This window comes from Spermophilus citellus, assembly GCF_964194105.1.
Source record: "Spermophilus citellus genome assembly, chromosome: 9".
Classification (NCBI taxonomy): Eukaryota; Metazoa; Chordata; class Mammalia; order Rodentia; family Sciuridae; genus Spermophilus; species Spermophilus citellus.
The window spans coordinates 126986028-127013784 of NC_138191.1; the positions used below are offsets into that span (position 1 = coordinate 126986028).

General features: G+C 62.7%; 1 protein-coding gene across 1 annotated transcript in view; it reads right to left on the reverse strand.

The window, feature by feature from the left end:
* IGSF21 (immunoglobin superfamily member 21) overlaps positions 1-27757 on the reverse strand; it is a gene marked incomplete at its 3' end in the record, with an annotated part of 172172 nt that overhangs the window by 44793 nt on the left and 99622 nt on the right. The window contains exon 3 of the mRNA XM_081305456.1: positions 15363-15484. Coding sequence (XP_081161582.1) covers positions 15363-15484 — 122 coding nt within the window. The remainder of the gene's footprint in view (positions 1-15362; positions 15485-27757) is intronic.

The following is a 27757-nucleotide window of genomic DNA, read 5'->3' on the forward strand; positions in this document are numbered from 1 at the left end:
AGGACCCGGAGGTCTCAGGACCGTGGACTCATCGGGGGGCACACTGAGAACCGGGGCAGGGGCAGCTCCGGACCCTGGGCTGAGCATCTGCATTTCCCAACAGTTCCTGCTGTCCCCGACTTTGTCCCTCAGATCTGGTGGCCCTGATTCTCAGAGCTGCCGGGAGCACAGGTGGGCAGGTCTCAGCCCCGCCACGAGGGGGCGCTGTGGCCAAGGACAGGTTGGAACCTTCTTCCCCAGTCTCCTATGGGTGACGTTAGGCCACGGTGACATTAGGCCACGGTGACGTGAGGTCCAGGGACGTCCTTTCCCTCAGTGTCACTCCAGAACTCCTTCTCTGCCGTCCTGGCTCTGGCCACGCCCCTGCCGGGAAGGAGGGGACCATGACAGCTCAGCTCTGACAGAGACGGAGGTCTCCAGGGCACCCTGCCCCGCTGTCCTGCGTCATCGCCTGGCAGAGCCAGGCCCAGTGACGGGCACGACTGACAACCCGCTGCCTCTGCCGTGTCTCTGGTTTGGGGCTGGCTGCGGGTCTGGTTTCCCAGCAGGAGCTCTGCCTTCCAGGAAGGGAGCCTGAGAGGCCCCGGGTTCTGCCCTGACAGTGAGCGGCATCCCCAGGCCAGGCACCGCGGGGGCTTCCACCGTCACCCCCTCACCACCACCATGGCCTGTCGGTCCACCACCCCCCATGCCCCACCCACTCGTCCATCCACCACCCACCATCCACCAACCACCCACTAAACAGCCACAGGCCCCTGGACATGCCGCCTGACCTTGCCCCTCGGTGGCTGTCCTCCTGTCCTTTGTCCAGTCTCTCCCCGGCCACCAACCACCGTCTCTGATAAGCCTCCCAGGCCCCTTCCCCAGCACCTCCACCAGCCAGGACAGGGGACACACAGGGACTCCTGGGGCCCCAGCCCCATCTCACCACAGAAACTGCCCCTGAGCCTGGACACACCTGCTCGCCAGTTCGTCCCCTCCCCTGCCCTGGGCTGGACCCTGCAGCCCGAGAAGTGTCCAGGCAGCCCGAGTTCCTAGCCCAAGAGAGGCCCAAGGCTTCAGCCTCCGTCCCCACTGGCTGGTCCTAGCTGTGCCCAGGGGACTCCGGGTGGCCTCATGCAAGGCCAGTGCCCTCCCCCTCCTGCCCAGAGCGCACCCTGGCAGGCCCCGGGGCAGACCAAGGGAAGCCCCTGGAGGCCGCGGGAGGGCCTGGCCCGCGATGCCCGTCAAGGGGCCAGGATAAGTGTCAGCCCCACGGTCAGTAGTGACTCGGCACAGGTCACCCTGAGGCAGGAAGGAGGGAGTGTGGCCTCCACCTGGGGACCCCTCGGCCAGGCCCCACTGGAGGCAGAAAGCACCCCCAGATTGTTTCTTTGTTTAAGAGGAAAAAACCCCGCCCCCTGGGCTGCACGGGGGCTGGCGTGAGAATGGGTTTATCAAGGTGGTTTTCAGTTCCCCGTGATTCAGAATAAATAGTCAATCTGGTGCTTATGGAGTGAGTTATGCCTTATTAGGGACACTGTGAGCCGAGGAGCGGTGGCCAAGGCGACATCGGAGAGCCTGGCCCCAGCGTGGGAGTAATCACCCGAGGCCCGGCGCGTGATCTTCCCATCCGTCTAATTTATTGTTTATTAGCTTTAAGGTGAGTAGAGAAGGGTGCCCCCGCGGCCCAACTGGATCAGAGCCCAGTTTTCACGTCTCCCCTGGACGGTCGTGTCCCCGCTATGTGGCCCCGGGGACAACTCAACGTGTCCAGGTTGCAGAGTTCCCGCCTGTTCCATGGGACGATGATAATAGTCCGGTGCCCCAGGTCACCAGGACGGATCCCAGAACGGTTCCCTGTGGTCACCCTGGGGCCCAGCGCCACGCCCGTCCAGCGCAGGCTCCCAGTTTACTGTGGGACGCAGCCAGGACCCAAGCCCGGCTGAGGCTCAGCACTTGGTCACCACCGACCGCCCGTCTCCCGTACCAGCCCTGAGAACCTCCGTGCCTCTCTTCAGCCTCAAAAACACGCCCCACGGCCAGTGCCCATGAGCACCCCCATCTAGTGGGGGGACCAAGGCACTCAGAGGGCCAGACTTCCCCGCGTCCCCCAGCCCGGCAGAGGCCAGCTGGGACTCAGAGGTCGGGAGCCTAACTCCAGGTGGCCCACATGTCAACTGCCCCCACCCCCAGGTTCTCGCTTGCCCTCCGCGTCACCCAGCAGTGGGAGGGACAGCTCGGGTCCACAGCCAGTGGGCGTGTGAGGCCCATCCAGGACGGGGGGACACAGGGTGAGGGCCGCAGACCCAGGCCACTGTCCAGCTGTGCCTGACCCTGATGCAGAACCAGAGGCCCCGGAAGGAAGAGGGGACGTTCTTGTCCTCCGGGCACCGTCCACGGGACGAGGAGAGACAGACGTGGAGAATTATTGTCCCCAGGACAACCACAGCTGGGGGAGGCGGAATGTGCCCCCGGAGACTCCACATCCCACCCAGCACCTGGACCCGCGGTGAGGGACCTGACGTGGCAGAGGGGCGTGGCAGAGGGGCCTGGGGATCGGGAGGCGGCCCCTGTCCTGGACACAGGGGGCCTACGGGAATCACACAGGTCCTTGTGAGAGGGAGGCAGGGGCCAGAGTCCCAGCAGAGACCCAGTGGCCTCACTGGGTACGTGAAACCGTGGGGTGAAGGGAAAGTACCCGGGCGGGTGGCACAGCTGGGCCCCGAGGGTCCTCGTGGTCCCAAGAGGCGGGGGAGACTGAGATGCAGGGGCCGAGGCCCATGGGAAGGACGGAGGGCATCTAGTGGCCTCTAAAGAAGGCTCATGGTGGGTCCAGGCCCCCTGGGCCTCCGGTGCCACCACTCCAGCTGGCCGCACAGTCTGAGCAAGCAGGGTTGGGGACGGAGCGGGGACAGGTAATGGTGCAGAGACGCTCTGCCTGCCAGCCTCTTGGTGCCAGGTCGCGCTGCGGGGTCCCGTGCTCCTCGTCGGCTCCCAGGCCACCCCGTGCTGACCCTGGGGGGTCTGGCCTCAGGCAGTGCCGAGGCAAGAGGAGGCAGGGCCTCAACCCTGGGCGGGAGGCTGAGGAGAGCAAGGCCACCTGGTAGGGAGGCCGAGTGCCCTGTCTTGGGATGGGTGACGCAGGGCTCAGAGAGGCCAGGGGACCTGCCCAGTGCCCCAGGTCTCAGAAGAGGCAGACCTGGGACTCCCGGGCCAGTGGGGACGGTAGGGAGTGTGGGTGAGGGGGAAGGTCAGCCCCTGGCCACAGGTTGCTGGGTTCAAATCCTGGCTCCGTCCTGGCCAGCGGTGGGCATGGGGGACAGGTGCCTGATCTGGGCCCAGCATGTGGCCTCCTGGTCCTCAGGTCGCCCAGCTGTAGGAGGGGTGGATGGGGCGGATGGGGCCCCTCCCTTGGGGACAACAGTCCTCGCAGGGCCTCTGCTCAGGACTTGCTGGCCGGCAAGTGCTGCGGCCCTATCAGCTGGCGCTGGTATCACTGGCCCCGCAGTGGCCACAAAAATGAAGGCAAAGACCGCCTCACTTCTGCTCAGGAGAGCTTTGAGGGCGTCCACTCACACACGAGGCCCGTGGGCACCTCCGGGCCTCTCTCAACGGCTCTGAGGGCAGGAGCGGGGACAGGGACTGTGAGGACAGTGCCCGAGGGGGCTTCGCCTGCTGGTGGCACTCGGTGGAGTCCCTCCCAGCTGGGCCCATCTTTGGACGTGGCCCCGTGAGCGTGGGCAGCCGGGACCAGGCAGGGTCTGCTAGGTGTCCTCCCTGCAGCTGCGGCCTGAGAGCCAACCTGGGCCAATCCAGCCCGATGCCGGCTTGAAGTTCAAGGGTGGCCTGTGGGCCTCTCAGGTCCTGGCTCTGCTGGGCCCAACAGCCTCCCGGGGTCATCCCAGACATCCCCCTGCCTTCGCACCACACTCACTTCAAGCCAGGAAAAGGGAGTCGGCTTCCCCTCCCGAACCCCCGGGAGGTGGGGAGTGGGGAGCCGGGGCTGGGGCAGGGAACAGAGCCCAGGCCTGTCTGCTGGGGAAGGTGGCCATGGTCAACTGCCCCTGGACAGGGGAGCAAAGCCCCCTGTGCTGGGCCTCTGCCCTCGAGGGTGGGGCTCACCAAGCCGCCCCCCCCCTCCGCCCCAGACCCAGGTGCAGCGAGCCCAGGGTCTCCTGCCCGGCTGGGCCCCGCTGCGCCTGGAGGATTGGGCAGGAGGAGGAGGGGCCCCACGGGCAAGGAGGCCCTTGGTGACCCTTCCACCCCCTCAGGCTTCCTGAGCTCAGCAGGGCCAGCGGTGGGCACGGGGACAGACAGGGCCCTCCCTCCAGAAGCCGCAATCTGGTGGGAGGAGGGGCCTCTGTCAAACAGCGGAGCAGTGACGAGGGTCCCTGAGACCACCCTCAGGAGCAGGCGCTCCGCCTGGGGCCACCGGAGGCCACCTGTGATGCAGGCCCCCCCTGGACCATGGCCACATGCTGGTGTGAAATGTGTCCCACTCAGGAGGCCAAGTCCGAAGGCATGAAGCAACCTAAACAAGCCCCGGGGACCCACTGTCTCCTAGTGACACCAGAGGTGCTGACGCGGGGTGACGCCTGTGAAGTCGAGGACTCCTACCCACCCTCCTGACCACTCCTGCAGAGATGGATCTCCGCTGCCTGCAGCCTGCTGCACCACCAAGGGCGCTGGGGGTCCACATCCCAGACCCCAAGCCTGCTGAGCTCCAGCAGAGCAGTGACCGACAACCTCTGCCCTGCTGCTGGCCTCTCGCCCAGGTGGAGGGTTTGAGTTAGGGCTGTGTGACGTTGGGCAGGTCACTTAACTTCTCTGAGCTTTAACTTTTCACCTCTAAATAGAGGTAGCAGTAGGACTGCTGCACGGTGACACTATGACAGGGTCTGGCGCATACAGAGGCTGGACGGCACCCCCAGCCATTCCCGGTCTTCAGGACTCCGGCTCCTGCTCCACCATCTCTCTCCGGGGGAAGCCGAGGTCCAGGGAAGTTAGGTCCCAGGGTGTGGAAGTCACAGGCAGGGCCGGGAGGGTGGAGTGGTGCCCGGCGCACAGAGAACCCCGCGTGCCCAGGAGCATCAGCCGAGCGGGGAGGAGGGCAAGGCGGAAATGGCCGCCTCTCACCTGGGCCCCGGGCACGAGCATTGGCCCAGCTCTGCCCACACCTGGCCTCCGGGGACTCTGCTCCACCCCCTGCCCCCACGGCAGGGACGGGCTCCTCCCTGACCTCCCCCTCAGGTCACTGTGGGCCAAGCTCCAGCCGGAAGGGAAGCTGGCCTGTCCCTCTGCCTGGTCCCAGGGTCGGCTGGGACTCCAGGCCCCAGACGAGTGACCCGTGTGTGGGACATGGCCTCTGGCGGTGGAGGTCTGCCGGGTCTTTCTGGAAGCTGGGGGAACAGGGAGCCCGGGGACCAAGTCCTGTCCTCGGGGAGCTTCATTTGGGAGGCCGGGTGAACTGGGGAGGGTCCCCTACAGAGCCATCTGTCCCGTGGGAAAGGAGGCAGCCAACCAGCAGAGACGGGGTACGAAGGAGGGGCTCACGGAGGGACCCTGACAGGGCCAGGCACTCGGGGACCGTCCCTGCCAGGTGGCATTGGTCAAGACCTGGGCGGGGGACAGTGCGTGGTAGAGAAGGCGAGCAAATGTCCTGGGGTGGAGCAGGCTGGTGTGGCCGGGGGAGCCAGGGCTGGTGTCAGGCTGGCCAGGGGCGGGCCCCAGGGGAAACTGGGGGTCTGTCCCCGTGACGGGAAGCCCTGGTGGCTTCACCTGGGAAAGCTCACCGGCTGCTGGGGGTGCAAAAGGAGCCTGTGCGGTGAGGGACCGTGATGCCGACCAGGGGACGGGCCGCCGTGAGCTGGGGACGGGGCCGCCGTGAGCTGGACACCGGGGAGCTTGGCCACGGCTGTGTGACGGCGCGTCACTCCACTCCTCTGATCCTGTCCTTTGTGCAGAGGAGAAAGGCTCCACCTGCAGCCGACGGGGCTCCGTCACCCGGGCTGCGCTCTGTCTGCTAACGGGGGGCGGGGCGGGGGGGGCTGTTGTACACAAGACCCCTGACCCCGGCTCTTGATCTTCATCAGTGAGGTCTTAGGTGGCTTTTTTCAGGACTCAGGCTTAACACTGTAACAAGCTGGGACCTCCTCCATTCATCCACCTCCTGGTCCATCTGTCCATCCACCCACCCACAATCTGTCCATCTGTCCATCCACCTATTCATCCATATGTCCATCCATCCATCCATTCATCCATCCATCCATCCTTCCTTCCACCCACCCATCCACTCATCTGTCTGTCCATCTGTCCATCCATCCATCCATCTACCCACCCACCCACTATCTGTCTGTCCATCTGTCCATCTATCCATCCACCCACCCATCCATCCATCCGTCCATCCGTCTATCCACCCATCCGTCCACCCATCCATCCATCTGTCCATCCACCTGCCCACCCACAATCTGTCCATCTGTCCATCCACCTATTCACCCATCCACCATCCATCCATTTATCTGTCCACCCACATGTCCATCTGTCCTTCCATCCTTCCATCCCCCACTAGAGCTTCCCGTGACCTCCGTGTGACCTTGGCAGGTCACTTCCCCCTCCTCCGGCCCCCTCTCAGCCTGCCGCCCTCTTAGACCTTGGGCTCGCGTTCATGGCCAGTCCCACCTGACAGCCCCCGGGAACACGATCACCGTGGAGATTCTCCCAAACCAGGGGATTTTATTAAACCTCAATAAAACATTAAGGGGGAGGCTGGACTCTCCAGGAGCAAATTCTGAAGTGGAGAAATAACCTCGGAGACAAATACTCAGCTCTGAACTGTTGACTGAATCAGGTCTTTCCCAGACATTTTCAGCCTTCCGGGTTTTTGTTTTTTTGTTTTTTTTAATACCAGCAATAAAGTGGTTACGTAATTAGTAATACAGCGGACAGGCTGGGGACTGAGTTTTCACTTAGAAGTAACAGGAGGCTGTGCGCGCGCACTGTGTAGCCGATTCCTACCAGCTCTGGGTTCTGACTGCAGACAAATAAATTATTTTCCGCCATGCCATTCTGTGCCCCAGGCTGCAGGTGTGGCTTCTGCCCCAGGCCCTGTGGGAAACTCTTTCCCCAGGATTCAGAAGCTGAGTTTTGATTTTGCAGTTGATTTGCTGTGTGACCTTAGGGAAGTCACCTACAGTCTCTGGGCCTGGGTTTCTCATCTAGAGGAAGAGAGGGTTGGCCTGGGTGATGCTGCGGACTGGTGGATCTGGGAATCTGGGAGGGGGCAGTGGCTTCAAATGTCACATGTGTGTTGAGGCCCCCTCAACCTCTCCCTGGCCAACTTGCTGCCTCTGCTCAGATGCCTAAGAGTGTCGAAGCTGGTGTAGACGGGGCTGGGAATCCTTGAGCCACCCTCGGCCTGTCATCTCCCCATGTCCCAGGAGCCCCTCCACCCAAACCAGTGGCCACAGCCCGGGGGTCACCGTCCCTTTCTCCTGAGGACCCCACTGGGCTCCCTGGGTCCTGCAGCCCCGCTCCCTCCCCCCCCCCTTTAGTGGTGGAGCTGGACGGAGACGGACCTCGACGGGTCCCCGTCACCCTCGGAGCGACTCCAACTCTAAGACCCGGAATGTTCCACAGCAGTGGACCTCGGGTGCCTGCCTGCGTGGGGACCACCTGGGGCTATTTCAGACCCCGTGCCGCGTCCCTGCTGCTGGTGTCCTGTGATTGGCGGGGCCGGGGCTCGCAGCGCGTCCCGTGGCCTTGGCCTCCTCAGGGCCTCCCAGACCGGCCTCACCGCGGAGTCCAGGCCTCTGCGGGCTTCTCATCCCGCAGGCTGGCCACCTCACCACCCTCCATCAGCACATGAGCCTGCTCCCGTGGGGACCTCACTGTCCCCTCTGCCAGAACGCTCAGTCCGCAAGGCCCAGGTCACGGGCCAGCCACTGCCAGAGGAGGGGACAGGCAGCCAGCATGCCCCCTCGCGTCCTCCCATCAGCGTGGGCTCAGCTCCTTAGCAGGGAAGCAGCCCGGAAGCCACATTCTGCTGGAGGGACACTCTCCTGACGCAGGACAAGCCCCGCACCTCTTGGTCCCCAAGCCTGGGCTCTGAGGCTGGACGCCGGGACTTCATCAGACAACAGATGGTTACCGCGGTGCCACGTGCGGGTAACCCTGGGCTCGTTATTTGAACGAGACTTTATGAGACCCTGGGCTGGGCACCGAGCCCTTACCCTGGAGTGGCAGGACCCTTCTTTGGAGATGGGGGCCACCGGCAAGCCACCCCCAGTTGCAATACCCCAGTGCATCACCAGAGGGCAGCAGACCGCTGTGCTGCGTCCCTCCCAGGGCAGCGAGACCCTTGGGAGGGGTGCATTGCTGGGGCCCGGGGACATGGAGGGCGGCAGCCGGGGCTCAACAGAGCACACCTTAGCTCCTGGCCTCAAGTGTCTCCACTGACCCAAGACGTCCTGTGGGCGCTGCAGAGGGCGGGTCAAGGCCCCGGGGAGCAGGGCCTGGGGGACCCCAGGGCAGAAGAATGGGCCGGGGAGCGGAAACCAGAGGCCAGAGACCCAGACCCAGAAGCCTGTCCGCCTCCCAGGAGGGCCGCAGACCTGGGGGCAGCGGGCACGAGGCCAGGCCGGGCACATGCTGCTGGGCACGGGAAGGACTGGGCGCTATCCCGCCCTGTGTGAGGCCCCGGGGGGGGGGGGCAACAGGTGGCACAAGGGCCAAAGTGGAACGCTCACGGACTCTGCCTCCCGAGAGGGTCAGGGAAGGGGCAGCCAGGCCGGGCGGGCGTCTGAGCTGGGCCTGGGGCAGCCCTGGGCCCCTGGGAAGGGCAGGGGGTGGGGGAGGGAGGGCGCAGGGCCAGGAGGGGCGGGGGGGGGGGACCGGAGGGAGGGTGGCGGCTCCTGGGACTTCGGTGGAGCAGCCGGATGGGCAGGTTGAAAGGTCTCTCTAGGCAGGTCAATGGGACTGGTGCCACCAACTGGGGCAGCAGGCAGAGATGGACAGTGGCTCCCCATCCCTCTGCTGGAGCCAAGACTGGGTGTCACGTGGTCTCCTTGTCCAGGACATGCAGGGACCCTGTGTAGCAGTTGTGTGTGTGTGTGTGTGTGTGTGTGTGTGTGTGCATGCACACGCGCAGGCACCAGGGTGGACAGCTGGTCTCCCTCACTAAGACCCAAATCGACAGTGCTGGACTTTGGTCCTGGCATGCAGTGGGCACTCATTACTTTTGGTCAGAAGAGCCTGCTCACAATGGCCCATTGAATGGACATGGCTCCAGTGGCCCAAGGGACTGCCACAGCTTGGGCGTTAACACAGGCTTCACTCTGCACAAGCTGTGTGACCATGGGCAAGTGGTTGCACCTCTCTGTTTTCTCATGTCATCCATCATCTGTACAATAGGGTTCAACGTATCTAAGATTTGTGCTCCGTGGGAGGGTTGCTAACGCTCAACCTGATGATGGATGGGAAGGAATCTGCTGACGGAGATGATGATTCCCTATTTGATGATAACTCGTCGGCCCATCGATGCAGCAACCTGTACCGTGGGCCTCTACCTCTTTCTTTCTCTTTTTTTTCCCTTTAGTACTGGAAATGGAAACCCTGGGTGCTCCACCACGGAGCTGCATCCCCATCCCAGTTTATTTTTTATTTTGAGACAGGGTCTTGCTAAGCTGCCGAGGCTGGCCTTGAACTCACAATCCTCCTGCCTCAGCCTCCCAAGTTGCTGGGCTGACAGGTGTGCGCCTCTGTGCCTGGCAGTGCTTCAGCTATTTCCTCATCTTCAGACCGAGAGGTCTGGCTGCGGGGGCTTCAGAGCCATGTCAGTGGGCAGTGGTGACCAGCTGCCACCCGAACTCTCTGTGCCTCGGAGTTTCCCATTGAGTTCTTGGCCCCAGTCTGCACAGGGGTGAAGCTGGAAGGTGGGTGGGGCAGGGATGTCCGAATTGCACTGCTAAGTTCTAGAAGATGTTTTTAAAAACGGATGGCCCTGCTCCAGGCCTGAATCAGATTCTGTCCCGGGAGCCCGGGAGCCCGGGAGCCAGGGAGCCAGGACGGACGCTACCAGACGCGCTCTGTGGGCGGTGGCGGTGCCTAACTGAGAGCTCCAAAACTCCCCTAGTGGCCTGGGGGAGAACTGCAGCTCTCTTCCTAAAGGTGCCTGGTTTGGACAGGGGGACATGGTTGCCATGGTTCGCGCTCAGGGAATCTAAAAAGAGAATAAAGTGCTGGGGAGGGTTCAGGGCTATTCTGACAATGTCATTCACATCCCTGGGTGATTTCTGGGTGGGAGAAAGTCAGGAATTGGGCAAGACCTTGTGTACTCAGCTCCACGAGGGCAGGGCCTGTGTGTGCTGGCACAAGCCCAGAACATAGTAGGCATTCAACACGCCCTTGCTGTGTGACCAAATAAATGAATGACAGTTTCACGGGCAAGCAGCACACGTTATATGTAGAGAAAAGAAGTAGGGTGGTAGTGCAGGCCTCCTAGCAACCCAGGAGGCTGAGGCACGAGGATTGCAAGTTTGAGGCCAGCCTCAGCAATTTAGCAAGACCCTGTCTCAAAAATAAGACTGGGAGCTGGGGATAGAGCTCAGTTGGCTGAGTGCTTACCTTACATGCACAAGGCCCTGGGTTCAATCCCCAGCATCACAAAAACAAAACAAAACAAGACTAGGGACGAGGCTCAGTGGTAAAGGCCCCTGGTTTCAGTCCCCGGCACCAATAGATAAATAAATACGCCGACCACAGTATCACAGTCTGCAGAGAGAGAAGGAGCTGTAGATCTAGACTTTCAGATCCACGACAGTCAGGTGGTGCTGCTCTGTACCTACACGGAGTCTGCGGCCTCGGTGGCCGGCCTGCAGGACAGGCACTCGACCTCCCCGGGGAAGAGACCCCTCTGCTCTCTGGACTAATCCCAGCCGCTCTTTCCATTAGAACAGATTCCGGAGGCGCCTACTTGGGATCCACGTCTGCTTGCGTGGCGTGGCCCTGTCCCTCCCGGGCACTTCCCCCCCCCAGCCCTGGCACCTGCAGCGCCCTCCTCCTCCTGTGCCTGCTTCCGGCTCCCTGCATATGTTTCCTACACCACTTCATCTGCCACCTTCCCGTCATCCCGTGGCCGCGTCCCTGATTCCTGGTGGCATTCCGCTGCACCTCCCCTGGGACGCGATGGCTCCGTGACTCGGGTGGTTGGTTACCTGACTCCGAGTTGCAGCCCTCCTCCCTCGTTCCACTCTGCAAATATTTACTGTTCCTCTCCAAATGCCACGAGGTTCTGCAGATACCGAGATGCAGAGGATACACAGCCTCGGAGGGACCCAGAGGCCACTGGGCAGCGAGGGAGGGGCAGGGGCTGACCGTGACCCCTGTACACTGACCGCCTTGACTGCTGAAGCTGTACCCACTGCTCACAGGACAACACTCCTTCCCTGGCCCCTCCAACCCACCCTGGACTCGGTATGCAGGGTGAACTCTCCTAAACGCCTGTCACAGGAGGCCACAACCTCCATGGCTCCCAGGTCACTGGGAACAGATGCCAACTCGCTTCCTTGCTCCTGTGCTCTGGCCATGTGGCCCCCTCTGGCCACAGGACCTTGGCACTTGCCACGCCCTCCCTAGAGGCCCTCCCTTCCCCGGCCGCCTGCCTGGCTGCATTTATGCCACAGGTCTCTACTTGGACTCCCCGCTCTCGTCCTTCTCTGTCACATCACCCTATTTCCTTCATCACGCTCGTCACACATTGTAAATATGCTCCCTTTTTATTTCAAACACATTTTTATAGGCTGCCTTTCCTCACCGCTCTATTATAACCCTCCCAAGGACAGCTCTGATTGTGTCTTGTTCACCGTTTTATCTCCATCATCGGCCCTGACAAACGGGAATCACTTGACGCCTTCGTGATACATGAATGACGCAGCCCGGGCGGGGGACAGACACCGGGCCTGGAAGGGTCCAGCCTGAGGCGTGTGATCCTGCAGCTGCGGGGTGGGGTGCGGTGGCAGGGCCCACTGCTGGTCCAGGGCCTCATGGTCCCCAGACACTGTCAGGCCACCTGCCCGTGGGCACTGAGGACAGTAGACCAGGCCCTGTCCTCTCGGGGCATCTGCACATGGGGGCAGGTGGCACTGGAGCGGCCCCAGGCTGAGCAGGCACCAGGGACAGGAGGTCCCAGCCCCCTGCCCCCACTGGCCCAGCTCCCGGTCTTCACTGCAGACAAGGCCCAGGGTGAGGCTCTGGAGCCCGCGGGCAGCCCACGGGGGTCAGGGCCCCGCAGCCTGCTGTCCGTCAGACGTAGGAGGAGGGCCTGCGGGGACTCTCGGGAAGTCCCCTGGGTCGGAAGGAAACCGGAGGATGGCGGAGGGTGGTCCCTCTCCTCTGAGAGGACTGCTGTCCCCCTTCTCCCTGGACACTGGCCCCTCCTCCCTCCCACAAGTCCGTCCGCCTGCTGCTGCTGCCGGGGCAACTTGTTTGGATCCTCCCTGAAGGTCCAGGCTCTGCCCACCGACCCCACAGGCGGTTCCTGCTCCCTAACAGTCCCTCCCAGGACAGTCCCTTCCCATCCCTCAGGTCCCAGCCGAGTGCCACCTTGGTGGGTGGCGCTGGCTGGCCACCTTCTGTAGGGCTCCAGCACAGCCGAGTGCTCTCCGGGCACTGTGCCTGGCCTGCCCTTTGTCTCACGACGGCCATGGGGACCCACGTCTGTGGCACGAGCTTCCCTGGCCTCCTGTCTCCCTCCTGGGTGGCAGCGAGGTGCCTTCCCGTGGCCCTCTGCCTCCCTGGGCACCAGGCCCCGTGCCAGGCTCCCAGCAGTGCTCAGCGACGTGCCCCACTCGGTACCCGCTGGGGGAAGGCTCTCTCGCCAATTCTGACCTGTCCTCTGGGCCTGAGGCCAGAGCTTGGTGTACCCGGGTGCCTGAGCTGCGCCCCTGGGCCAGGCGGATGCCCGCCACCCGCTCCACTTCTGTCCCTGGAGCCACCAGCTGGCATAAGAGCTCAGGAGTCCCCGGGGCGCCTGGCAGCTATCAGGGAAATTGCTCTCGGCCATCCTGGTAATCGCCTGGCCCCACTTTCCCCAGCTGAAGAGGAAGCAGCGCAGAGGCTCGAGCTGGGATCCTCTGGTGGAGATGCATTAATTTGTAAATATCTTCATTTATATGTAAATGTGGCGTCCTGAGCCCGCAGCCAGCCCTAGGGGCCCTGCAGCCTGCCACTCAGCCCCTCCGGCGCCTCGGGTCCACTGGTGGGAGGGGCCCGGGGGTCTGCAGCTTCCTGCTGAGTTCACCAAGTGGAAGGCCCAGCTCTCTGGGGTGCTCCCTGCCTGGGAGACCACCCGGGTCACGTGTCACGGGGCTCAGGGAGAAGGATGAGGAGATCCAGCCCCACAAAAGCCCTGGCTGCAGGTCCCCAGGCTGGGCTGTCAGTGACCCTGTGTGGCCTTGGGCAAGTTCATGACCTCTCTGAGCTTGGCTTTCCTAACAGTCAACCAAAGAAGGGGGTCTGAGGCCACTCCAGGGGGACCCTCCACTTCACCACCTTCGGCGACTTGTATTAACACCAGGAAAAGCTGTGGGCAGGAGGAGCCATCATCCCCCCTGGGCTGGCTGTGGCCAGGAGTCTGAGCTGAGTTTGTTTTAGGGTGTGTGTGTGTGTGGGGGGGATGTGTGCCCGGGACAGCAGGACTCCTGGGGGGCAGCAGGACTCCTGGGGGGCAGCAGGACTCCTGGGGGGCAGCACTTCCTGTGAATTTACTCATCTCATCTCTGGGGCCTCAGCTAGCGGGAGGCCTTCCCTTTCCCCATCAGCAACCCCCATCCCTGGAACCGCCCAGGACCCCTCTAAAGCAGGGCGCCGCGGGGCCAGCATCGGCACTTGGCCACTGGACGTGAGTTTCACTTAAATTCCACAATCGTTGGGGCCTGGGCCTGCGTGGGGGGCGGGGGAGTGCGGGCGGGGAGGCCCTGGCCCAAGGTCCCCCAGGGCCCAAGGCTGGCCTCGCCGGCTGGGCGGCACCGCGGCTCTCCAGGGCCCAGGGTCTCTGCTGGGCTGGGTCTGCTCCGGCCCTTGGGCTTCCTTAGGGGCTGGGGACTAAGAGCCCAGGAGTGGCCCTGGAGGCCAAGCCTGAGCCTCGTTGCTGGGCACCAGGCGGGGGACTCTGGGAGGCGGGAGCTGACCACCACTCCCCCTTCCTCTCTTCCCCTAAACGAGCCTTCACCTCCTTCCCCTCGGCCCGTCCCCGTCCACTTCAGCATTTCAAGGTGGCGGCTCCTGGTCGCGGCCAGTGCGCGAGTGGCGGCTCGGGCTCACCCTGCTCTGAGCCCTCAGCAGCAGCTTCCCCCAGGCCAGCACGGTCCAGGACCAAGAGGAGGGACGCCCAACAGGAGGGACGCCCGACAGCCCCCCCCCCCTGCCCCGGAGCAGGGCACCTGCCTTCCCAGCCCCGCAGACAGGGCTGTGAGATCCCCGCCACCCTCTGGTCCTGTTGTCCAGCTTTACCCAGGAGGCCCCCAGGTCCCGGGGCCAGCAGCCCGGAGTCCTCTGCTGATGGCACAAATCTCACGTGCATCTACTGTGCGCCAGGCTGGGCTCGAGCCTCGGGCTCCTGGAGACCCTCCCCCAGGATCAGCGTCTAAGACACGTGGCGTCGGGCACCCGTGGTCCCGCCACCTCAGGGAGCGTGTGTGTGACGCTGCAGGGCTTGTGTCAGCTGACTCGGCCGGGTCCTCCCGCAGCTCTGAAGCAGGCGGCCAGCGTCTGGCGGGGCAGCAGGCAGAGCAGCCAGCCACGCGGTGGGAAAGAGCTGGTAGTGTGTTTGTGTGTGTGTGCACATGTGCCAGTGTGTGTGCGCGTGTGTGTGCGAGTGTGTGCACCCGGGTGTGTGTGCACTCCACCGACCCAGCCGGATGCCCTGGAGGAGCCTGGGTGCCGGAGGAGCAGCCGTCCAGCGGGGCAGAGCGGGTCCCCCCGCCTGGGCTGCTCCAATGGAAGCGACCCGTCCGGGGCCTGACTGAGTTGGGGTTCTGAGGGTTGATGAGGAGTTTGCCGGGCGACCAAGGGGGGGGAGACACCAGCACGTGGGGCAGGCCAGAGGAAGGCAGTCGGCAGGGTCTTGCTGGGTGGGAAGAGGAGGGGGCACACACTCCCAGAGACGGGTCTAACCAGCTCGTCCTTGGCCTCTGGGGCACCCGGAGGACGCCTCCCTCCGGCCCCTGCTGCCTCTGGCCCGGGAGTCCCGTGGTCTGGGGTCATTTCCTCCCCAAGCTCGCAGCTTGGTCTTTGCTGGCTGTGTGTGGACGGGCGCTCTGCTCGCCCTCTCTGGGCCCCAGCGGCCTCGCTGTCCCCTGCCCTCTCCCTGTGCCGGCGGGCCTCACCTCACGGTGGACTGGTACACCAGGTCCTCCCGCTTGCGGTAGCTCTCCAGGTGCGAGAAGTTGGTGGAGAACATGGCGTCGAAGGTGAAGATCTTCTGTTTGATGGTGCCACCGTCCGTCACCTGCAGAGACAGAGGCCGCCACGGTGAGCGCTCAGCTGGCCACCCGGCCCTCCCCCAGGCACCAGGAGGTGCAGCCCAGCAAGTCCCCCGCCCGTGCCCCGGGGTCTGGAGGCGCCCCTGGGGGAGGCTGGTGGTCTCTGCAGCGTCCTGGGCAGGAGGCGCTGCCCCCACCTCGCTGACGGGCCAGACGGGGCTCTGCAGAGTGGACACTCCCAGGGCCTCAGCCACGAGGGAGCGACTGGCCCTCCCCTTGGGCTCTTTCCATGCACCAGGCGGTCCCCCTCCTGGGACGGAACTGCCAGTACCTCCTGGGGACATGGACAGACCAGGGGGAGCGTGGGCTGTCAGAGTCAGCCACAGGGCTGCTGCCCCAGCCCAGAGCCGTGGCCAAGGGGAGAAGGAACGGGGAGGAGACTGGACAGGAGGGTGGGGGCTGGGCCAAGCAGAGTGACCGGAGCCGGAGGAGCCCACGTGAGGTTCTGATGGCTCCGTGGAGGTCGGCCCAGCATGGCCTGGGGCCACCCCTGGGGAGGGGGCTGTCACGGAGGGTGTCCCCAGGGAAGCCAGGTCTGGAGGCCCCTGCGGGATGGAGAGGGCATGCTGTCCAGGCAGACGGGACAGCAGGAGCGAAGGCCCAGGCAGGAGAGAGCCCGGGGCCTGGTGGACGGCCAGCTCCGAGTGCTGCAAGGAGGGGCGCTGGGACGCGGGCGGCCTAGACCAGGAGCTGGACGTCCCTGCGGCCCACTCACGAGCTCCCCCGGCCTAGGGCGAGGACCATCCAGGGGGTGGGAGGCCGTGGGGAAAGGGGCGGGGGGGGGCACTCGCCCCGGACGACCAGGAGGGAGCCGCGTGCCGTGTCTCCCGGGGACACAGAGGCCGGGAAGGCAGGGGCCTTGGGCTCCCAGCTGGTGGGCAGCAGCCCCAGTGTCCGCGCCCCCGCTCCCTCCTGCTGATGACAGGGTCACTGCACGGAGCAGCCAGGTGTGTGTTGCTGCCACCTCAATTATTTATCTGGTGCCGCTGCCGGTTTCCGCTTGTCTCAGCAGCTCTGTCACAGGGCCCCGCTCAGCTGGGCTCCGCGTGCGCACCACGGCCTGGGCCTGGGCGGAGGGGCTGCTCCAGGGGCCGTGGGGGACAGGCAGAGGGTGGCTTCTGCAGGGATCTGCCCTCGGGCTGTGGGGACGGGGCCAGGGCACAGCAGGCTCCTCCAGGCACACCTGCATCCCACCTGGCCGAGGCCACCTCGCCTGGCCAGTGGCCCGGGAACACATTCAGCCAGCGTTTATGGGGCGCCAGCTGTATGCCAGGCACAGGCCACACAAGCTCCCTAAGGAGGAGGGCCTTCAGCCAGCACCAGGGACGGTTAGGGGATGACCCTGCGCCCACTGACTCTAGGACCTGAGGGGGATCAGCAGCAGGACTTACTCCCTTACTGCTGTGGGCCCCTGTGCCTGCTGTGGGAAGGGACCCGGCTCCTCCCCTGCCTCCCCCGCAGCCCAGGGCCCAGCAGCCTCGGGGTCTGAGCTTCTACCCCCCCTTACTTCTCGACGCCCCGTCTGGGTGCAGGCCACGGCTCCGGGGCTCCCTCACGCACCCCTCTGCTCAGCCCCGCGCCTACCATTTGACCTTTTAGAGCCACCAAGGTGCCTTCTAACCAGGGCCTTCAAACAGGGTCGGTTTTGTCCCCCTTCCCTTCCAGGGACATTTGGCAAGTGCTGAACTCTGGGTTGTCACAACTGAGGAGGGGATTTGGGTCCTGGCATCCAGACGCAGAGGCGGGGGACGCGGCGACCATCTTACAGTACACAAGACTGCCATGGCGCCGGGGGCCAGAGCCTGGGAGGCAGGCAGGATGGAGGACGGTGTCCCGGGGCCTGAAGGGCACAGGGACTGGGCCGAGGTCCCCTGCTGAGTCCTTGGGAGGCCCTGGCTCCCAGGGCAGGCTCCCGGCCCATCCTGCCAGGTGGGTGCCCTTGGCCTGTGCCAGGCTCCGTGGGAGGACGGAGGGGGCTGGGGGGGGGAGACGGAGGAGGGAGGAGGAGTAGGGGGGAGAGAGGAGGCTGGAGGGAGGAGGCTGGAGGGGCCGGAGGACGAAGGAGGAGGGAGAGGCTGGAGGAGGAGGGAGGAGCAGGGAGGAGGCTGGAGGGGCTGGAGGAGGAGCTGAGGGGCAGTGGAGGCCCAGGTCTGCCATAAACTCGAGCCGCGGCCTGTCTGGCTCCCGCCATCCCGGGTGCCTCCCTTCAGGTGCGGCTTTTTTTATCTCCTCCTAAACGCACAGGCCTCACCGCCCCGATCTCAAATTTTACTCCATTTTTTTTTTATTACACAAAAGAGAAAAAATCTGTCGGTAAAACTGTCTCCTCAAATTTATCCCCGGGACCGCGGGTTTTATTACTAGGAAAACACTCGCGCACCCCGCGCCACGGACCCCCGCACGGAGGGAGCAGGACTTGTCCCGCCGTAAATCCCGGTTCAGGCGGAGGGACAGGCGGAGGGACAGGCGGAGGGACAGGCGCGGTTCAAGGACGAGCCGGTTTTCCAGGTTTCGTTTCCATCTCGTTCTCTGGGGCCGTGTCAGGGAGCAGAGGAGGAGCCTGTTCTAGGCCGTAGCCGTGGAGGCCGAGGTGGCTCTCACGGGGGTGACAGGCTGGGGACAGCACACCGGGTTCTGGCCACGGTCATCTCCCCTCCCCTGCCTCAAGGGAGGCCCCGGGAAAGGGAGGCCGGGCACTCTCAGATGGCAGCCAGGGGCTTCTGTACCCTGTGGTGAGGGGTCCCGGGGTGGGGGTCGCGGCTGTGGGCGGAGGGTGACGGGCGCCAGGTGGAGGTGCACCTGCAGATACCTGCCCTTTCACTCTGGACACTTCCAGGTGGCCCAGGGGGGAGGAAGTGGGGTCAGACGCGGGGCCTGCCCACTAGGGGCCAGCGGGCGGGAGGCGCAGGTGACCGTCAGCTGAGGGAGCAGCCAGGAAGCCCCTGGTGACGTCCAGGATCCCTCTGGAGGGAGGGTCACCCGGGAGGGCTTCCTGGGGGAGGCAGTGCTTGTCTCCCTGGGTCGGGGTTCTGAGCACGAAGCGAGACCCATCTCCTGCCCCCGCAGTCAACCCGGGTTCCTGTGCGTGGCCCTGCCCTGGGACAGCCACTTCACCTCGGCCACCTGGGGTCCTCAGGTAGGAGGGGCTCGCGCAGCGTCCTCGGCAGGCGTGAGAGAGGGCCAGGGGCCTCTGCCCCACGGCCCCCTGGGCGGGCTGGCTCCTGCTGAGGTGCCAGGGGTGGCAGACGGGCAGGAAATGAAAGAAGAGCCCGATCGGGAGGCCGGCAGGAGCCAGAGGCCACCTGCAAGGTGCCAGGAGAGAAAGCAGCGCCCAGGAACCCGCTGTCCCCGAAGCCGCCCAGGGCAGGACAGGGGACGCTCTGAGCGAGGGCCCGGAGTGGGGCCAGGTCAGGATGGACAGTCAGCAAAGCCGATGAGGCAGAAGAGACACCGTTCTGCTGAGAGAGGACCAGGAGGGGACGCCCAGGAGGGGACAGGCAGGTCGTCCCTGTCCCAGGGCTGCTTCTGACCGATCTCGTTCACTCATTCGGGATATTTTAACTGAACAGGGTCTTGACCGTGAGCCGCCAGGCAGAGGCGCCCTCCACTGTCCGCGGCTCCGACCCCCAGCTCAGCACCTGGGATGGCAGCCTGAGCCCTTGCCGTCCTGGCCCCCAGGCTGAGGAACCGGAGGGACCCTCGGCTTCGCCAGGCAGAGTCACGGAGGACGGAACTCGCCCACACGGCCGTCTACCTGGGGCGCTCTGACCAGCCGGGCGGTGGCCGCGGACCAGGCCTGCAGGGAGGCTCCAGAGGAGCCTGCCTTAGGCCTTCTAGGGGTCCCGGCAGGACACTGTTCTGAACAGGAAAACGTCCCAATCACGCAGAGGAGGCGGCTTGACCAGACACGGACGCTGTACGTGGCTGAGCAAAAAATTCCTGCTGGGACTGACAGTGTGCTGGGACCGGGCCTCCATAATGGACCCTGGCCTCCATAATTTCACTGGATCCTCGAGACTGCGACTCCAGGTGCTACGGCGCCTGGACACGCCCAGGGCTGTTGCGTAACTGAACTGGGAGCTGCATCTCTTCACTCCCATTTCGCAGATGAAGAAACTGAGGCTGAGAAGCAAGTGAACTTCCCAAGCAGCAGCTGCAGAGCTGCCCCTCAGCATGGGTTAGTGGGTGGGCTGTGGGAGGCTTCTGGCCGTCACAGAACCCTAGATTCAGATCCAGCTCTACCACTCAGCTTACTGCTGTGTGACCCTGGAGAGGTCTCTGGGCTTTAGTCTCTTCACCTGCAAAGTGGGAGCCCACCTGCAAGGTGCTTGAGTGAGAATTCAGCCCCTAAGAGTGTGTGCACAGGCAGCCCAGTGTACTGCCCGGCCCAGGGTCTAATAACAGAGAAGGAGTGATAATTTGGAAGTCTCCTTTTATCCATGGGGGTCAGTTCCAAGATCCCAATGGTGCCTGAGACCTCAGATAGTACTGAACCCTCTAGATATTGTGTTTCCCTATATATACCTACGTTTGATAAAGTTGAATTTGTAAATTAGGCATGGTAAGAGATCAACAATGACAATAATAGGATGTATGAATTATAACAATGTAATTATATTTATCTATATACAAGTTATAGGAATGTAATCTCTCTCTTTTTTGTGCATGCGCATAGAAGACCGCGACAACCTGATAACAAAGTTGGCTACTAACAGGAGGGTAATTTATACAGTGTGGATACTCTGGACAAAGGAAAAATTCATGTCCCAGGCAGGATGGAATGGAATGGTGTGAGATTTCATTACCCTATTCAGAATGGCAAAATATTTGAAATTTATGGATTATTTGTTTCTAGATTTTCCATGTGGTACTATCAGATTTTGGTTGACCATGGGTAACTGTGACCATAGAAAATGAAGTCTGAGATGAGGGGAAGCTACTGCAGCTAGCCCTCAATCAGTGCTTATTGTACGCTAGGTATTGTTTGCAAACAGGAACTCGTGTGACTGTGTGACAAAATATTCCGTGCATATTTGCTATTATTAATTTTTACTTATGTCCAAAGTAGGGAGGTGGCCAGAGTGGGTAGCAGATGCATAACCAGAGCTTAGGAAAGAGTGGTTCTTTCCCCTCCCGCTCTGACAGTGCCTCTGCCGTGAATTCCCCCATAACCCACGACGGTGCTGTCTCCGAGAGGCAGGCGGCTGGGCTGTGAATCCTGCAGCTCACCTTGGCACGGTTTCCCTGGGCCTCAGTTTCCCTAAAAGTCTCCTAAGGAAGTCAGGGCAGGATGACCACTGAACCCTTTCCAGCCAGCATGTCCACATGTTCTGGATGGTGAGCAGCGGCCCCAGCTGACCACGGCCTCTCACACCCCCGGGCCGCCAGGCCTTGTCCCTGGGTGCACCTGTGCCCCACCTGTGAACCTGGCTGTGGCCAGGCCAATGGGCTTAGTCTAGCCATCTGCGTGAGAGGCCACTGGCCCACTGGCCACGTTTTAATTCAAGAAACAAATAAGTCTCCAACTTCAGCAGCCTCACCAACCGCCCCGGGTGCCATCATCCGAAAAAGGAAAAAATAAAAGTAAGGGGGGAAAATCACCTCCCTCCACCCTCCCACCTCCTTCTCTTTGTGTTCCACGAAACCAATTACAGGTTGGAAATAGCTGTAATAAACTTGATATCCCACTTACGGGCCGATCCCGCGGCGGCTGGGAAGGTGAGAGGCTCGGGGTGGAGGCTGCTGTTGTTGCCGGAGCTGTTTAAATTGCCTCCTGAATTATCCCACCTCCTCTCCAGCTGGGAGGGAATTTCCTCTCTTGAAAACGGAGCAGCTGAGGTCTCCATGTCCAGGAGCCACAAGGGAGGGTGTGCGCAGAGGGTTTAATGAACTGATTAGCTATGGAGGAGGGGATGGCCCTGGGATCTTGCCTCAGCTCAGTGCAGGTTCAAATCCCTGCACAGGCTGATCACACCACCTGGCTGTAAACGGGCTTGAGGGATCACTGCCCAACCAGGTGGCCGTAGGGAAGGTCATTAAGTGAGATAATGCAAGTAACGAAATGTCAGCCAGAACACTGAGCTGAGTTTGGGAAGAATCGGTTCTGCTGGGGGCTCTTCATTCCCTGGCTCTGGGTTTTCAGGCAGATCCCAGATCTTCTCTGACCCTCAGTTTCCTCATCTGGAAAATGAGGGCTGTTGGTTGAACTTGTGTCTCAGAGTTGTTAGAAACACTGAGAGGAACAGAAATAGGCAGAAGCATCCTGTAAAACGGCAGAGGGACGTGAACACTACTATTAAGCTTTGTTCCTAAGCTGTGGAAGGTGATGAGCATTTCTAGAAACTTCTACCATGCAACTGTCACCTAGAAGTCCCTTTTCCATCTCATTCAACCCTGCGTGTCCAGCATGAGGACTGGCACATAGTATGTCCTCAAGTACATTTGTGAAGTGGACACAGAGTCAGTCAAGGAAGGAGTGGACTTCTGGTCTGAGTACGTGGACCTGCCCTCAGCTCCAATGCTGGAAATTCTGCTGAGAAAACTCCCCCTGAGGCCCAGGACGGAGACCCCCGGATCAGCTAAGCCTCGGGAAGGGATCCCTGAGGTCCGTCCCCAGCGCTGCAGCTCGGGGCACAGTGTTTCTGGGAGTTTGTTGGCTGGCACCTGGGACAGCTGCAGACCTGCAGGTGGGGGTCAGGGACCGGTCTCCCTGCAGTTTCTGAACCTGTACCCCCTGGCTCCTCCGGTCGGGCTGCAGCCCAGGAGCTGGCACCTGTTGTGCCCAGTGCTGTCCCCAGCTTCCAGAGGCTCTGGTCCAGGGTGGACTCTCCTTCTCATCTCCATGGGAAGGAACATTTTATAGGTGCAAAGACTGTCGTGAGGAGGGGGCCACGTGCCGGCTGCCTGGGGGGGGGCGGTGAAGAGGAGACTCAAATCTGGGCCTGACTCCAAAGTCCAGACAGAGGGGCCGGCAGGAGGGCTGGGGGGGCCAGGACGGGGGAGGGCACGCTAGGCACAGGGACACCTAGGCAGGGGATCTCTCGGAGGAGGTGAGAAAAGGAAGTGGAGAGGAAGCAGGGGACCTCCATGTGGCCACCCGATGCCTGCCGTGTGGGGGAGGGGCACAGGACGCCCGGCCTTCTTGTTGCCATGGCGACCCAGGACCCCTCTCCCCTAACCCTCCCCTCCCACCTGCTGTCCACCCTGAAGCGGCTCTTTCAGCTCCTAGGCCTGGGAGCCGGGCCAGAGGTGTGGCCAGGGACATGGGGGACAGGAAGAAGGGGACATCAGATTCCCGAGGACAAGAGGGAGGGGCATGTCCTATAGTCAGGTGCCGCTCACTCTTGGTGGCCGGGCCCACCCTGCTGCGTCTCCCTTGCGCGTCCCTGTTCCTGGCAGGGCGGGGCTGGGTGACTGGCCCTCCCCGAGTGGGGACCCCAGTTGACAGAGACAGCTGGCATCATAAATTGCCTTGTCTCATCTGGTTACCGTGACGGCAGACGCAGCTCGGGGACGGGCCGGGGGGCAGGCAGAGTGGCAGGCAGAGGGGCGGCCGTGGCTTCCTCCTGGACCCAGCACCATGTGTGGGCAGGGGAGCGGGCAGGGGCGCCACTGGTGTGGCCAGTGTGTATGTGGGCACATGTGTGAGCAGCAAGCCTGTGTGTGTGCGTGTGCGTGCGCCTGTGTGTGTGTGAGGCCAGTGCCGATGGTGACGTCCAGGTGTGCTTCTGGACCTTTGCATCCAAGACCCAGGGTTCACTGGGTTCCTGACCAGGTGCGTCCGCAGCGCTGCCCGCATAGCACCTGCGCCCGCAGCTGCCAGGCCCGTGCACGTCCTGCTGCCTCCTCTGGCCGGACTGGGCGGTCAGCAGGTGGGTGGGGAGGAAAGGCCTGGTCCCAAGCTGGTCTCTCAGGGTGGAGAAGCAGCTGGCGAGCCTGGCCCCTCGCCATTCCACCAACTGGACACAAAAGCCACAGTGACCCAGCCGCCCGAGCTCCCCACATCCCACCAGCCACGGCCGGACGCCCTGAGACCCCCCGCTGCAGAGCCAGCCGGCAAGAAGCAGGAAGGACCTGCAGCCGCTTAAACTCCAGCGCGCAGTGCCATGGCCAGGGCAGCGGTGGGGGGAGGGGTGTGACAATGTCCACTTCCCCGGGAGCCCGCTCCAGAGGCTCAGGTTCACCGAGTCCTGGATGGAACCTGCATCTGCATTTTTAACAAGAACCAGAGCCTTGCGGGGGGAGGGGAGGCTGGGAGGGGAGGCCAGGCTTCCTCTATCCCTGACGGGGCTGCTCCACGGGCAGCGCTCAGGAGGGGCCTGGAGCAAGTGCTGGGGGTCCGAAGCCCCTGCCTCCCGCTGCACAATGCCAGCTTGGCCGAGGCTATTGTGACAATTGTTTTATTGGGGGGAGACGGGGCCACTGAAGGTGTCAAGCCGGGGAGCGCCCAGTGCTGATAAAATCCCCCTGAGCCGGGCCTGGGGGGCAGACCTGCAATCCCAGAGATTTGGGGGGTTGGGACAGGAGAGTCCCAAGCCTGAGGCCATCCTGAGACCTGGTCTCAGTCTAAAGTACAGAGGGCTGGGCTGCGCTGGGTGTGGAGTGACAGACAGACAGACAGACAAACCCCGGCCGCAGTGTGCACGGTAGATCTAGGGACGAGATGGCCCTGGTTTGGGAAGAGGCTTTGGGGACAGAGAGGAGAGGCCATTTTGCTGGACCCACTTCCAGGGTTCTGAACTTGATTTTTGGGGCCCACGAACCGGCGGGGCAGGTGTGGGGCGAGGCCTGCTGACCCCTCTGACCCCCAGGTCTGTGTGCAAGACTCCGGCTCAAGTCGCCTGCCCGTGACACCGCCTACCATGTCCCTCCACGGTCACACGGGACACTCAGGCCCATGCCCCCCTCAGTGAGCACACCTGTGTGGACAGGTGGCGTTTAGCAAAGGCTCAGCGTGGGGACAGTTGGCCAGCTTGTGCCAATCTGGCTGACCCTCGCAGTCAGGAGGGGCTGCCAGCCCTCGGGAGGGACCTGCTGTGCCCATCTGCCTGGCACCGCGTAGAGCAGGCGCTGCAGACAGCTGGGCCCGCGCCAGCGGGTTGGCCGCGGGGAGTGCCACCGACCGTCCGCCGGCCCACCTGCTGACCTAGGGCGGCTTCGGCCTGGACCCTGGCGCATGGCAGGTCCCCTCTGAACCTGACACCCGGCACGCATCACCGCCCACGGCCCAGCCTCAGGGCTTGTCTGTCTGTCCATCTGCTGGCCACTCCTGGGCCCAGCCGCTTGCTAGAGGAAGACCCTCTGCTCAGCCACCAACCAGCTGAGGGCCTGGGACAGTCACTCTCTCTGGGCCTCGGTTTCCTCATCGGTGACGAGGGGTGAGGGTGGCCGATGTCTGAGTTCCTCAGCTGTTGGCCAGAGGGAGAGGTTGTGGCCGCAGGCGACCCCGGGTGGCAGAGCTCTGCACTCAGCAGTCACCACTGGAACTGCAGGCTCTGTGAACTCAGCGACCTTCAGGGAAGACTTGTCGCGGCCCTACTACGTGCCTGAAGCTGTTTTAGGAGCAAGGATACAGACCAGACGGGAGGTGGACCAAGTCCCTGTCCTCCTGGGGCAGGAGGAGGAGGCCGATAACACATCAACTAAGGAGGAGGGAGGGACCGCACCAGGGGACAGGGCGGGGCGGAGGACACAAATGGAGTGACGGATGCGGAGGGGGCTGCCACGGAGGCCGACCCAGGTGCGCAGGCAGGGACGGGCCTGCTCAGGGGGACCCAGCTCCCCCCTCCTCCCTCTGGCTCCTCTCGATTCCCTTGTGATGGCCCCGGCCTCTCGTTGGGCCTGGGGCTGCCCCACGTGGAGCCCTCTCATCCTGCAGATGGGGATCCCAAGACTCCGACACGGCCCCGGGCTTCCCCAGCTTCATGGTCTATTCCCCAACATTTGATTCCAACTTGTTTTGTGTGGTGGGGGGAGGTACCGGGATTGAACTCAGGGCACTTGGCCACCGAGCCGCACCCCAGCCCTAGTTTGTATTTTATTTAGAGACAGGGTCTCGCTGAGCTGCTTAGGGCCTGGCTAAATTGCTGAGGCTGGCTTTGAACTTGAGATCCTCCTGCCTCAGCCTCCCGAGCTGCTGGGATGACAGGCGTGCGCCACTGCGCCGGGCGGACTTTGAACATTTTTAAACATACAGAAAAGGGTTCAGGATTTTAAAGCCGGTTCCTGTACCGACTGCCTGGCTTCTACGACGGAACCTGACCACGTCTGTTTCACTGCACATTTCTCCCTACACTTCCGCCCCATCTTGCTGGGGATCAGCCCAGGCCCCATGCAGGCGGGGCCAGGCTCCCCCTCCGAACTGCTCCAGCCTGCGCTTCCCCGGCCTCCTTCAGCCCGCTGGATCCACGGCACGGTGAGCTGCAGCCGTGGGCCCTTCCACGTGGTGATGTCGAGGTCGACATCTATTTGCAAGGCTTTTTCTTTTGAGGTAAAAGTCACGCACACTGAACTGCACACTCTCACGTGCCCCCTGCTCAGGGTTTTTGAGTTTTGACAAACGCCTCACCAGTGTGACCCCAACCCCCCACGATTCACAGCACCTCCGCCCCTCCAGAAAGCTCCCCTGCCCCTCGCTGTCCCTTGCGGCCCCCAGAAGCCACCATTAATCTGATTTTTTCCCCTCACCATGTTCCTCTGCTAGAATTTTCCATAAACAGAGTCGTATAATGCGCAGTTTAAGTGAAGGCTCTTTTGTTCCAGCAGAATCTTCTTGAGATCCACCGGCTGCGTGTTCCCCTAGCTATTCCTTTTCACAGCTGCGTGATATTCCATTGTAAGGAGAAACCATCGTTTGTTCAGTCACCCTTTTGTTAACAGGCACCTGGACACTTCCCAGTTTGGCTCTACCACATACCGCTTCTGAGCATATTCTTGTACATGATTTAAAAAAACAAAAGGACACACCTTCTATTCCTTTGCAGCTGCTCCATCTGACAGAGTCGGCTTGGTTTGACGGAGGTTTCCCGAAGGACGACCCTGAGCCAGTGCTACGCTGGGTGTGGCCTGGGTAACTGGGGCTTTGGGCCTCCCAGAGTGCACAGGATGATTTGTTATAGTAACCGAAATGTAACTCGTTGCCCAGCGAGGCCATGGGTCCAGGTCAGCCTGGGGCATCAAGAAGGATGGAGACGGTGAGAGAGGGTCTGGAGGGTCAAGGGAGGATGTCAACAGAAGGACAGATGGCACCGACTGTCCAGGAATCCCAGGGGCCGGGGTCGAGTGGCCCCCTAACCCCGGAACGTTCCAGGAGACCCCCCGTTCCTCGTCCTGTTGTTCCGGAGCTGGGCGGAGGGGGGCTTCTGCCCGCTGGGGTTCCCTCTGGGAAGGTGGATGGGCGTGGGGAAGACGCGTCACCAGAGAGGCGCCCACTGAAGTGTCACGCGCTCCCGTGGCTGGCTCGCGAGCACCAGTAGCAAGCTCACTGTGGGGAGAGCTGGCCCCTGGGTCTCCTCAGAGCCAGCCTCTGTGAATGGGGACAGGAGCGGAGGGGGGACGCCAGCTCTCCACCCCGCCACCCACCCCCGGGGGGCTTCCCTGGCCTGAGGCCCACCTGGGAGTCTCCGAGCAGATTCTGCGCTGTGCTGTGGAAACCTGAGTCCGTGGTCATGTTTGCAGGAGGCCTCTCCATTTGGCACTGGCCACAGAAATGGGGTGGCCAACCTAATTTTGAGCAAGGGAGAGTCCTCCGGGCCTTCCCTTGACCTGACCCCCTGGTGCAGGTCGGGGGTCAGCACACCTTCTCAATTTGGCTGCTACGGCCTGAAACAGCCACAGGAGACCCACAAATGAGTGGCCGTGGCCGTGGCCCCCAGAAACCACTCACAGGAGCAGACGGTGGGCCGGCTGGGGCCGGGGGCCGCAGCGGGTCGACCCTGGTCTAGGTGAGCAGGCCCCCTGCTCCTGTCTGCTGGCTCGTCCTGGCTCCGTCATTGTGACTCAGCTCAAAGGCCATCCTTACATCTCTGGGCGTCCCCCTCTCTGCCGGAACCAAGAGGTGAGATTCCTGCTAAGCACAGAGGTTGTCAAGGTGAGCAAGAAGGAGTGGTTGCAGCCTTTCTGGGGCTTTGTGGTAAATACTTTGACAGTACCAGACTGTGAGCTGCAGGAGGGCAAGGACAGGGACTCTTTTATTCCACAGTGCCTATCCTCAGTCCTGGCATGATCCCGTGGTGAGGACA